The 13,293-nt window shown below is 37.0% G+C and overlaps 1 protein-coding gene across 1 annotated transcript in view; it reads left to right on the top strand.

The window, feature by feature from the left end:
• The window catches only part of LOC126354016 (ATP-dependent translocase ABCB1-like), a 196,009-nt gene that overhangs the window by 123,845 nt on the left and 58,871 nt on the right, over positions 1-13,293 (top strand). Inside the window, exon 14 of the mRNA XM_050003339.1 lies at positions 12,218-12,474. Coding sequence (XP_049859296.1) covers positions 12,218-12,474 — 257 coding nt within the window. The remainder of the gene's footprint in view (positions 1-12,217; positions 12,475-13,293) is intronic.

Consider the following 13,293-nt stretch of genomic DNA (forward strand, 5'->3'; position numbering starts at 1 on the left):
TGACACAGAGTACGCGAAGGAACTTGCCCCCTTCTTGCAGCGGTGTACCGTAGGTCTCTAGAAGAGCGAAGCGTCCCAAAGGATTGGAAAAGGGCACAGGTCATCCCCGTTTTCAAGAAGGGACGTCGAACAGATGTGCAGAACTATAGACCTATATCTCTAACGTCGATCAGTTGTAGAATTTTGGAACACGTGTTATGTTCGAGTATAATGACTTTTCTGGAGACTAGAAATCTACTCTGTAGGAATCAGCATGGGTTTCGAAAGAGACGGTCGTGTGAAACCCAGCTCGCGCTATTCGTCAACAAGACTCAGAGGGCCATAGACACAGGTTCACAGGTAGATGCCGTGTTTCTTGACTTTCGCAAGGCGTTTGACACAGTTCCCCACAGTCGTTTAATGAACAAAGTAAGACCATACGGACTATCAGACCAATTGTGTGATAGGATTGAGGAGTTCCTAGATAACAGAACGCAGCATCTCATTCTCAATGGAGAGAAGTCTTCCGAAGTAAGAGTGATTTCAGGTGCGCCGCAGGGGAGTCTCATAGGACCGTTGCTATTCACAGTATACATAATTGACGTTGTGGATGACATCGGAAGTTCACTGAGGCTTTTTGCACATGATGCTGTGGTGTATCGAGAGGTTGCAACAATGAAAAATTGTACTGAAATGCAGGAGGATCTGCAGCGAATTGACGCATGGTGCACGGAATGGCAATTGAATCTCAATGTAGAAAAGTGTAATGTGCTCCGAATACATAGAAAGATAGATCCCTTATCATTTAGCTACAAAATATCAGGTCAGCAACTGGAAGCAGTTAATTCCATAAATTATCTGGCAGTACGCATTAGGAGTGATTTAAAATGGAATGATCATATAAAGTTGATCATCGGTTAAGCAGATGCCAGACTGAGATTCATTGGAAGAATCCTAAGGAAATGCAATCCGAAAACAAAGGAAGTAGGTTACAGTATGCTTGTTCGCCCGCTGCTTGAATACTGCTCAACTGTGTGGGATCCGTTCCAGATAGGGTTGATAAAAGAGATAGAGAAGATCCAACGGAGAGAAGCGCGCTTCGTTACAGCATCATTTAGTAATCGCGAAAGCGTTACGGAGATGATAGATAAACTCCAGGGAAGACTCTGCAGGAGAGACGCTCAGTAGCTCGGTACTGGCTTTTGTTAAAGTTTCGAGAACATACCTTCACCGAAGAGTCAAGCAGTATATTGCTCCCTCCTACGTATATCTCGTGAAGAGACCATGAGGATAAAATCAGAGAGATTAGAGCTCACACAGAAGCATACCGACAATCCTTCTTTCCACGAACGGTGCGGGACTGGAATGGAGGGGGGAGCCGATGGAGGTGCTCAGGGTGCCCTCCACCACACACCGTCGGGTGGCTTGCGGAGTGTGGATGTAGATGTAGATTCCTGATTTGGAACAACGCAACTGTGTGGAAAACACTGTTTTCGTGTAAGATGGGGCAGCACCTCATGTCGCTTGCGCAGTGAAAGATCTGATTAATGGAACCTTCCACAGAAGTGTTATTTCTTGAAGTTTTCCAGTTGCTTGACCTGATTTCGTGTGACTTTTGGCTCTGGGGGTATCTAAAAAAATGCGTTTACCAGGGACTTGTTCGGTCTCTACTTGATCTGAAGGGCTGTATACAGTAACTTGTTGATCAGATATCACTTGAACTGCCCCAAGCAAATTATGACTACTTCATTTAACGAATGCTCCATCTCGTCGGTGTCGCTGGTACTCATTCTGAACAAATCGTATAAGTGGCAGTTGTTAATAAAATCAACAATGAATCTTTCTCACTTGTTTGAGCCGTTGTGCACAAGTCCCATTCGTAATCCATTACATGCGGAAACATTTCTACACGTGTTTCTTGCATTCACAACGCCACATTTGCTTATGGTGGCAAGGATTGGAACTAATTTTTTCCAGCATTAATTTGTTTCCTATTAACCCATCAGAATATGTACCAAGTTTCACTGTCATATGATATTTACAGACAACACGGAACCTTTGTGAGTAGCTAAACTTTAATCACTACTAGCACGCACATGCTTGGATGTGCCAATGATTACCTTTATCGAACAACCACACAAAGCAGGGAGAAATATGGCCACCTACATTCTGCAGACAAGTAAATATTAAACAGCAGGTTTCTCATTCAGAAACCACTTTTGAATTTTTGTTCCTCTGAGAAGATCGTGGTACGTTCCATGTAAGAAGGAGAAACGCCTACTAGCAAGTGTCGGAATTCGATTTCGGCGGTCTCGTTGACTGTGGTTTTCCATTCCGCGACATTGTTGCGCGCTTTCTATGGCGCGCTACGAATGTTGTGCGGATACGCTCCGGCGCTCTGAAAAGTAATTTCTCCAAATGTTTGTTCTGTTCTCAAAATTTATTGAGTCTTACATGTCATGCGCATTACCCTGCCAACTTTCCCGCTTAGCTGACGCAAGTTGAGGCTTTCTGTCGCTAGAGGGGTTCGAACTGTACCGTGTTCGATGGTGGCGTGTAACGTAACTCCATCGGTACCTGTGAAAAACTGAAAACAGGAATTCGAAGAATTCGTCCTCTCATGGAGCACCCTGTGCTTTATCATAATGCCAGACCGCAAACGAGCGCTGGGACCTCTGCAACAATCCATCGTCTTGGGTTCACTGTCATCAGGCATCCCCCATAGAGTCCAGACTTGACCCCATCCGATTCTCATTATTTTTTCTAAACTTAAAGACCTATTTCGAGGACCACTTTGATAGTTATGAAGCGGTGTAATCAGAGGTGATGTTATGGCTCCGTCAACAAAGTCAGACAGCCTACACTTGCACTATCAACAAACTGGTCTCCCATGGGGAGAAATGTGTTCGCCGCCAGGGTGACTATATTGAGAAATAAATACGAAAACCGTGTACCATCGAACGGTCACGTCCGGTACAGTGAGTCAGGAAATGGACCTTTTCGCAGCAAAACATGGATCCATACCGACAGTGCGACTTCATCGCAGCCACTGTTGTGGCTTCCCATGAGGCGGCAGTAGAAAGAGGTGCACTGAATGTGTTTCACCAGCGGTGAAGACTGAACACAAGTGTGGCACTTGTCGTCTTCCAAACGAGCCCCAGTTTTCAGTACAACATCACCAGTCTTGTGCCTGATTTGATGAAATTCGACGTGGCTCTTTTGCAAACCTTTTCATCTCAGAGTAGTAATTGGAATCCACGTCCTTAGTTAATTGCTGGATGTATCCCAGAATCTGTCCTCCTTCACAGTCTTTCCTTCTACAGCTCCATCCAGTGCTACGGAAGTTATTCCCTTATGTCTTTTCAGATGTCCTGTCATCCTGTCCCTTATTACTGTAAGTGTTTTCCATATATTCCTTTCCTCGTCTATTCTCCGGAGGCCACCTCGTAATTGATCTGATCAGTCCACCTAATTTTCAACAATCTTCCTCAGCATCACATTTAAATCCTTCGATTCTCTTCTGTTTCGGTTTTCCCACAGTCGATGTTTCACTACCATACAATGCTATCCTCCAAATGTATATTCCCAGAAATTCAAATTAGGATCTGTATTTGATGATAGTAGACCTCTCTTGGCCAGGAATGCCCTTTTTGACAGGGCTAGTTTGCTCTTTATGTCCTGCTTGCTCTGTCCTTCATGGATTATTTTGCTCCCTAAGTAGCAGAATTTCTTAGCTTCGTCTATTTTTAAATGAACAAACTGCCCTTTGATCGTATTGTCGTTTATTTAATTACTACCCAGGTTTCGGACTTTTATGTCATTTTCCAATGATTGAGTTGAAAATGGCATAAAAGGCTGAAAGCTGGCTCATAATGAAATAGACAAAAATACAGTCTAATGGCGGTGTGTTCATTTAAAAATTATTGTATGACTGTTGGTGGGCAACATCAAAAACTGTTTCCTAACTTCATCTTCTTCGTGATACTCTTTATTTTGAAATTAATTCCAGATTTCTGTATTTGATCATTTTCATTCACTAAAAAGCTTCTGAAGCTCTCAGCTCTCATTATCGTGCACATACCATGCCAATCAAATTGGTGCAGAACTGCAACATATATACAAAATCTGCAAATTCATGGAATGCTGTCATGTACAATTGCACATTAACTAGAAACATGAAGCAAATGCCAGGTCAAACACTGATTATCGTGGACTGTATGTAAATGTGCACATATGTAGCTCCAGAGTGAGTGAAATTAGCCGCATTGGAGTTATGCATTTAAACATGCACATTTTGTGTATGCTTTACATGACAATCAGCATTAGATTTGGCATTTTAGTTGTTGCTGCCAATTAAGATGAAGCTATGATAATATTCCATGACTGTGCATATATGTAGTCTGTGGGTGTGCAGTAATATGATTATCACAATATGTCCATGATGATAAAGCCTGTAGAGCTTCGAAATTAATTGCAGTAAATGAAACTCATCAAATGCTGCTGCCTAAAGTTAATTTCAAAATAAAGATAGTAAGGAGACTTGTGGGCATAACTTAAGGAGGAAGGTAACTTTTGCATTATGTGTCACTGAAAATTAGCACAATGAAACTAGAATCATACATAGAAAGAACTTATACAGCATTATACAAAATTTAACTGGAAGACATATGCAGTGTTATGAACGAAATGACAGTTTCATTCAAAGATAATACTACTAACTTGGCTAGTTCAGGGCATTTGTGGTCATTTCATTAACATTATTCTGAAGGGAAAAAAATCTAAATAATGGACTTCATAACCATTACATTTTATGTTTCTTCATTCCATTATATCTATGTTTAATAATTCCATATTCAAAACATTGAAAATTCCTACTACCAATTAATTTCAAGTATACATTTGGTAAAATAATTTTATTTTATCATCAAGCTCCAGAACTCTATAGATGTAGCAGTCAGGATGAACAGGTTTAGATGGTGGGGTCATGTTACACGCATGGGAGAAGTAAGGTTATCCAAGAGACTCATGGGGTCAGCAGTAGAGGGTAGGAGGAGTCGGGGCAGAGCAAGGAGAAGGTACCTGGATTCTGTTAAGAATGATTTTGAAGTAATAGGTTTAACATCAGAAGAGGCACCAATGTTAGTACTGAATAGGGAAACATGGAGGAATTTTATAAGGGGGCTATGCTCCAGACTGAACGCTGAAAGGCATGATCAGTCTTAAATGATGATGATGATGATGATGATGATGATGATGATGATGATGAAGCTCCAGACAAAATTTTCACCATATCTAGTTTTCAAATATTCACAGCCAGTAATGTAATATAAATTATTTACTTCCAGCTCACTAATCTTTTAAACAAATTAGAACTGTTTACATTACTGAACATTGTTAGTAGCTTACATAGCTTAAAATGTATTAAACATAAAGGTTATTAATGTTTTAAGCAATAATGAATATGAATAATGTAAGGAAAAAAATTTAAATTTGACTAAGATATTTTTGTTAGGAGAAATATTAAAGTGAAAGAGAAAAAAGGTTAACATAATGTTTGCAAATATTATTTTAAACCATCTTCAATTACAGACAATTTGAGAAGTATGAAACATAAGGCTTATGTAGGAGAAGAGACGTTTGAGGACACTGGTATAGAAATATGGGAATAAACAGAACAGTCAAACTCTCTCTTTTTTATAACCATACAAAAATAGCTAATTATGAACTGATCATTTACCAACAAATAATTTAGCAGAAATACTAGAAATTACATTAAAATTTGTATATTTTTTAAATTTATCACTCAATAACAATAAATATAAATTTATTTATTTATTTATTTATGCATTCATTTTACCTGGCAAGATTAGGGCCTTCAGGCCCTCTCTTACACCTAACCAGGCGTACTCAGATTGAACGAGTTACAGTTTCTACAGAACATTAAGGACATATGACATATTATGCAGTATTGATGTTAAAGAAAAAAATAGAGATTTTAACAGTAGTACAATGATAATTGTAACAATAAAAATAATTTTAACAACCAAGAATAATAATGATAATAATAATAATAATAATAATGACCATGTATATGAAAGTAAACATACTTTTCTTTTGTGAATGTCAGTCCCATTGTGAGGTGGGAATTTTCTCGTTATGTTCTTGCAGCTTGTGAGTTACTCTCATTGAGCAGAGACATAAGACGATACAATGGGGTGAAAGAGATATATAAGAGGTAGATAGGTTAGAGGAAGAGAAATAGAATGGTAAAATTTGAAGCTGTGATGGAGAGGAGAAAGAAAGAGATGGGAGGGGCACAACAATGGTGGCTATGCCGTCCCTAATATGTAAGTTTTGAATTCCCTCTTGAATGTTGAGTAGTTCTGGATGGGACGCAGATCACAGGAGAGCGCGTTCCATAGTCGTATATCTGAGATGGAGAATGACACGGAGAAAGATTTTGTGTTATGTAAAGGTACAGCCAAGATGCTAAATGTATCCGATCTGGTATTGCGATTGTGGAATGATGATAGGTGTTTCATGTGAGAAGATAAGTATTGGGGGCACCAGTGGCTAAGAAATCGATGAAGTAAGCACATCGTGTGGAGATCGCGTGCCTTATGTGGGCGTATCTAACCTAGCTGGGAGTATGAAGGACTGATATGATCATACAACTGAATATTGCACATGTATCTAACGCAAGCATTCATCACTAGCTCGAGGCATCTACAATTTTCACTATTTGTGCCGTGTTGATCTACATCGCAGTAGTAAAGATTAGGCAAGACTAGTGTTTGAACTAATTTTTGTTTAACATGGGTTGGAAATATTTTTCTAAATTTTTTATTTGCATGTAGGGAGGAGAGCGATTTCCGGCAAGCTGTGACTGTTTGTTCTTCCCAGTTTAGGTGTTCCAGAGAAATCAATAAAAGGCAACTACTAAATTTATTCCATTGTTACAATGAAATAGTGAAAATAGGCCTTATTTTTATACTAGAAGACATAAAAACTTATTTCAACTACAGTTTATTAAATTTTATTAACTATTAATATAGTTAATTTTAATCTCCATAAAGCCTTGTATCAAAATTTCCTAGAATATTCTTTTATCAAAATAAAACGAGAATTATTTGTTAACCTGTTTAATTACGAAATTTTTGATGACTATATCACTTGTTTCCTAATTTTACTGTAACTGTATCTTTTCTTTCTTTTAACTCTCAGTTAATCTTATTATAGATACACTGTTCAAATTTTGAATATTTTTATAGCTTTAAGTGAAGTCCTTTACCTTCATTACTGTGCTTTTATCATTTTTCTCAAAATAACAACCTTAGATGCAGTTGAAGCCAAATCTGTACATATTATTCCATTTCTCATCACCCAACAAACATCCTTTTTCTACAATTTTTATACTTTCATCGATATATATTACAGTGTCCATAGCAAAATATATAAAAAAATTCCTAGCTTATCCAGCCTGTCATATGATGTAAGTTTTGCATTTGATGTGGTGAATGCTGCTGGAAAATTTTTTTAGCTGTATTATTTTCCTCATAATAATCCTTGAAATTTTACTTATCTCTATCATATGCTCATAAATAAAATTTATACTCAAATTATCTAATTTGTCATCCAACAGTATCTCATAAATAGTTGTAAATCTGTCACATATTCAGTTTTCTCACATTCTGGCACTGTGTAAATTTTCCCATGATGAATTTAGACAATTCTTAGCACTCTTTTCTGGATTTTCTCTTGTTCTATCAGGATCTAAATCAATACACAATTTTTCCTTAACTGGTTTCATATATATCACATTGGCTTCAAAACCATGAGGACTAGTTTGTAATTCTATTTTCATGAAATCTTTTACACAATTTGATAAATAACTTGTTCTTTTCATACTACAGTCCCATACTTTTTCATAGACTTCTAAAATCTTATATTCTTTTCCTACAGATTTCTTTACTGCAGCACTTACCAAGTACCAATAAAACTTCTTTTGTCATTGTTGTGATTACATTTATTTGTTTTCTCTTCTGCACCATTGACATACAAATGATGCACCAGTTCATCATTTTTATTGATCTTTATTCATAATGACAAAACTGTATGATACAATCCTCTTGGTGCCAATATTTTACATTTCATAAACCTATACCATTTTTAGAACAATCTGTTGGTTTATAAATTTTTGTTGTCATTCCAGATAACAATGGTAATATTGCACAGATGAATAAAGACTACACATATCACATCTTATTTTTATGTTAACACCATCTGCTTTTGCTCTCAATGTTATTGTGTTAGTTTGACCACCATAAAAAGCATCTTTTGCATTCAAAGCTTCAACAACTTCAGATAACTGTTCCAATTTTTTAATTTTTTATATGGTGCTGAGTTGATGCAATCACATTCCCAAATTTTTACTAAATTATGTCCAGAATTTCGTATTTCATTAGTTCTTGTTAAAATCTTTTGATATAGGTCATCAATTAATTCTTTATTTTGTTGTTAATTATCTCACATTTAAAACATTTTTTTAACCATGCTAAAAACAGCCATGGTATTGATAAAACATATTGGTTTCTTTATCAAAGCCATCCACTTAAGTTCCAGCTATATTTACTTCAGCATCATTTTCAGCATGCTGAATATGGATTTTTTTTCTTTAATAGTCTTTCATTTTTTATCCAATACATCAGTGCTTCCTTGAGGCAATTATTTAGATCTGTATATAGCTATACAAATTCTGACCGTTGCTAAATAACAGAATGGATGTATTTTAGCTATTTCTAGGTACACTTAGTTGTAAACAGCCTATTCTCAACATTCTACATCAGAATTACAATAATTATTAATTTCTTTCTTCTCATTTAACACACAATTTTCTTTAACTTTTTCACTGTGCCATTTGAGAAATTGTTGTCAACACAATAATATTCGATATCAGCAACTGGCAATACTTAATTTTCATTTTTATTTGTATTGAAGAAATGTGGGTTGTAACCTGTCTTCCATTCATATGAATAAAGCGTTTTTGGGGAGCTACTAAGAGAGTGCTGGGATGTATGGTTTTGTTGTTTTTTCAGCACAATACTTCAGGATGAATTGCGGATCATAACCTTTAGGAAAATTAGTTTAAATATATAGTTCTTATTTTTATCAGATATAATACGCCTATGGAATTCATAATTCATCTTAGATTTATAAACAATATCACCATTATGATTGTGAGTTATTGGAGGATTTTGAATAACAGTTTCTTGTTGAGCTTCATAATGAAACAACATGTACTGTTCAGTGTATTAACAAAGAATTCTCTTTGATATTCCGTTTTCATAACAATTAAACTGTTTTCCTGTAAATGTTTTATAACATTCTCAGCACTGGAAAATGTAGTATGTATTGAAGTCTCCATTAATATACCAGTCGTCTTTATTGCAATTTTGAGAACCACTGACTATGAACTCTTCACCAAATTTTCTGCGACAATACCTTTTTGCATTTTGTATTGTATGTGATATTTGTGGTTTCTAATTTTTACTATGTGCTTACAGTTTCTACATAGGTTAAAACTGCATTTATGTTCTTTAGATCTCAAACAAATACATTTACATTCATGACATTTGTAAGATGTATCAAAAACTTCTTGTTGATTTTTTGAGCATTCTTCATTATAACAATATCTATTGCAGTTTTCACAATATTACTTATTTCCACAGTACTTTGTTCTGTGTATAGTACACAGACTTTTCTCTCTGTTTTACAGCTGTGCTTGTTCTTGTTGTGATACATTTTATTACATATACTACGATAATATGATGATGCTAAGGAAGCTGACCTATTGCTAACGACATCAAAAACGTTGTGATTTTTATACCGATAATCTTTGTTGCTTGATTGGGACTATGATAACAGAATTGAAATTTTCTGCTTCTTTGTTGTATTCTCCAAGTTGTTTACTGTTTATTGGTTTTGTAACTTGTATTTATCTCACCTGTAGTCAGTTCTCTTAGTAGTATAATATTTCTATGGTAGGTTAATGTCACTATTATTGGACTAGGACAACAGAGATTATCATTATTTTAATTCTTGTAATATACGTTTTTGTCTTTTTATTATCAGATAAATTTATTCTTACCTCAACCATTACATCCAGTAATTGCTAATACTTGACTACTGCATGTTCTATCCACTATATCAGCAGACTCATAAGGTGATGATCTCTCTCTCTCTCTCTCTCTCTCTCTCTCTCTCTCTATATATATATATATATATATATATATATATATATATATATATATATATATATATGTGTGTGTGTGTGTGTGTGTGTGTGTGTGTGTGTGTGTGTGTGAATATGATTTTATTGCACAAAACGTGAAGAGATTGTTTAGTTCTGCCTATGTCTTGTATCCTGTAGAAATTGGATAAAACATTTTTGGAACTGAAACTCATATTCAATTTATCCCGTTTTCAGAAGTTAGTTCTCCTTTTAGCTATTTGTACCATATAACTGAGCAAATTCATTACATAATCTCTTTTCTCTCCAATGGGTATGAATTTACTAATATCAGCATCATTAAATTTAATTTTATAGTCAACATATAAATCTTTAAATTTTTCATTAAATTTAGATCTAACGTCTTTAACTTCAGATAAATCATTTTTAGATTTAGTCCTCTTTTCCTTGCTGAAAAAGTTTACTTGTGAAAGGATAAATTTGATTTAGACTCACTGTTTTTTCTTGTCTCATTGGTAGAGTTTTTTCAATGGCATCATCCCAAAATCTGTAAAAATAATTTATATTAGCTACTTGTTTCTTGGGTGGAATGGGAATTCTAGTAACACAGCTGAAGTAATTAATTCTGATTTCTTTAATTTGAAGTAGTCTCCAAAATCAAGGTTTCTAGCAGGGTTTTGTGATCCTCTACTTTCATATTATTGAGACTTCTTGTAGAGACACATAAATTATGCAGTGTAATTAAATTAATTGAGTAATTTTTTTAATCTGCTGCATTTATTTAAACGCTTTCTTCTACAATGATCATGAAGTTGAGGAAGCATAGTCTTCCTGAACAAAGCTTTATTTTAGTTACTTATGTTTAAGTAAATACATTTTTGAACTTTTTGGAAAACAAGAATTTCATAAAATAGCAAATGCAATAATTAAGTAATTTTCATTTTCATTAATTTTATTTGACATATACCATTGTTTACAATAATCCTGCAGACAAATCATGCATCTACTTGAGAATTTGCACCTAGAGGTAAGATTTAGATAAAAACACACTATTATGAATCAGGTCGTATTTTTTGTAATATCCAAAGGACCACCATGAATCCCAATGACTTCACTATATTTATTGTCTTTAAATGAAATTGCCATTTTATTCATAACATTGCGTGTTCCTTACATAACCTTTTGTATTATGCTGCAGCAGTTCTTTCTGTATTTGGTCCAAGTTCCATCGAACTAAGTTATTAGGCAGTGGCACATCATTCGAAAGTTTCTCATCCATTGTATAAGGGGCGATCAGAAAGTTTCCATTTGAGGGCGTTTCTACAGTATGTATGCAATGTAGGCGCGTCTCTGAAGAGGGGGCGTAATAACCGACCTGTAGGCAAGGGATTAGTGTGGCGCAATAAGGAAACGTCGACTATGGCGACGTTATTAGCAAATGCGCCCGAACAGGACCAACGTGCTGTTATTCTTTCCTTGGCTGCTGGAGTAGAAATGGGGCACCAAGTCCGTCGAAAAGCACCGTTGTGTAATGGTGATACAAGGGATGTTGCTGTTTTATGACAGCGCACTTTCCCATAACGCAAATGTCGTAATGCAGAAGTTATACCACTCCTGGGGTCACTCCATGCGATTCCCACACTTTCGTTCTCTTGAAAATGGCCTTGATAGCTCGACGGTTCCCGACGGACGAGCATATGCAGCAGGCAGTATAGGACTTCTTCAAGCAGCAGGACACGTTCTTTTGCGAAACGATTATCTACAACGTTGTGTGTTGGTGGGGTATTCTCCTTCATGCTCACGGCGCTTTTGCCTCATTGTCATACAGATTCTGAAATGTACGGCTTCCGAACGGAAACTTTTGTTTTCGCCTCTTACAGTTGTTCTAGATGAGTTCAAGCGTAAGGTAAATTTCCTTCCCTGAGCAATAGTGCAAGTAAACCCTATAGATGTTCAGCCTGCGCTAACCTCTTCAACTTGCTCCTGCAGCGGCAGGAGGCGAACGGCCAGAGCTGGAGCGTATGGTGAGCGTCCGCAGCGAGGCTTCTTCAGTGGCGGGCAGCGAAGGGGGCGCCGTCGAGGCGCAGCCGGAGGCTCCGGAGGAGAAGGTGCCGGACGTGGGTCTGGCCACCGTGGTGCGCCTCAACTCGCCGGAGTGGCACCTGCTGGTCACCGGCACCGTGGCCGCGCTCATTGCCGGCGCTGCCTTCCCGCTCTTCGCCGTCTTCTTCGGGGACGTGCTCGGGGTAAGCATGAGGACCTCACTGCGCTTCTCTGGACGCGTTACAACATCACATTAAAGCTACGTTGTGCAAGACGCGACAGTTGGCTGCGACTGCGACGCTGCCACCTCCTCTTTTCCCACCCTGGCAGACGGCGACAAGGCCGCAACACGACGCTGTTTCCCAAGCTCTGGTCGCCGGCGGCGGATTCAAATACATAAGAAAAATTAGAATTCCGATTTTCTTGCTGTAAAAAATACTGTATGTTAATGGAACAAATTACATCGGCTCCCAGAGTTAGTTTTTCGATACAGATTCTCCTTTTACTTTAAAAACTTGAAAAGTATCTCTTCCGGTTTTGCGTGTTTTTTTTTTCACTGTATATCTCTGTATATCTCTATCGATTGTGGGAAAATAAAAGGCACAAAAAATTGATGTTTGCATATCTTACAGTTTCATATCACAGATTGATAGTGAGGTGTCTATTTTTCCGATATTCGTCACAGTTACTCCGATACTTAATTTACAAGTAACCTACTGCATAAAATTTGTATTGTGTACAGTGAAAAATGTGGTCGCTGGCTGCTTTGCGTATGGTTCACGTTAGGTCATACATCGTTGCCGATGAAAAGGAGCTAACATATCGAAATTATTTTTAAAGTTGAGATCAGAATGATATCGATCTCCGTTTCCGAGATTTGGGCTCATATATCTCCGGGAGCGTCCAGACTAGCCGCCAGTTCCGTCGAAGCGCAACGTGAATCGTGTGGTCTTCACACGATAGAGAATGCATTTGTTATGTTTCGCTGACACATTTGGACCTAATGAAACTATTTTATGTTA

Source organism: Schistocerca gregaria, chromosome 3, assembly GCF_023897955.1.
Source record: "Schistocerca gregaria isolate iqSchGreg1 chromosome 3, iqSchGreg1.2, whole genome shotgun sequence".
NCBI classification, from domain to species: domain Eukaryota; kingdom Metazoa; phylum Arthropoda; class Insecta; order Orthoptera; family Acrididae; genus Schistocerca; species Schistocerca gregaria.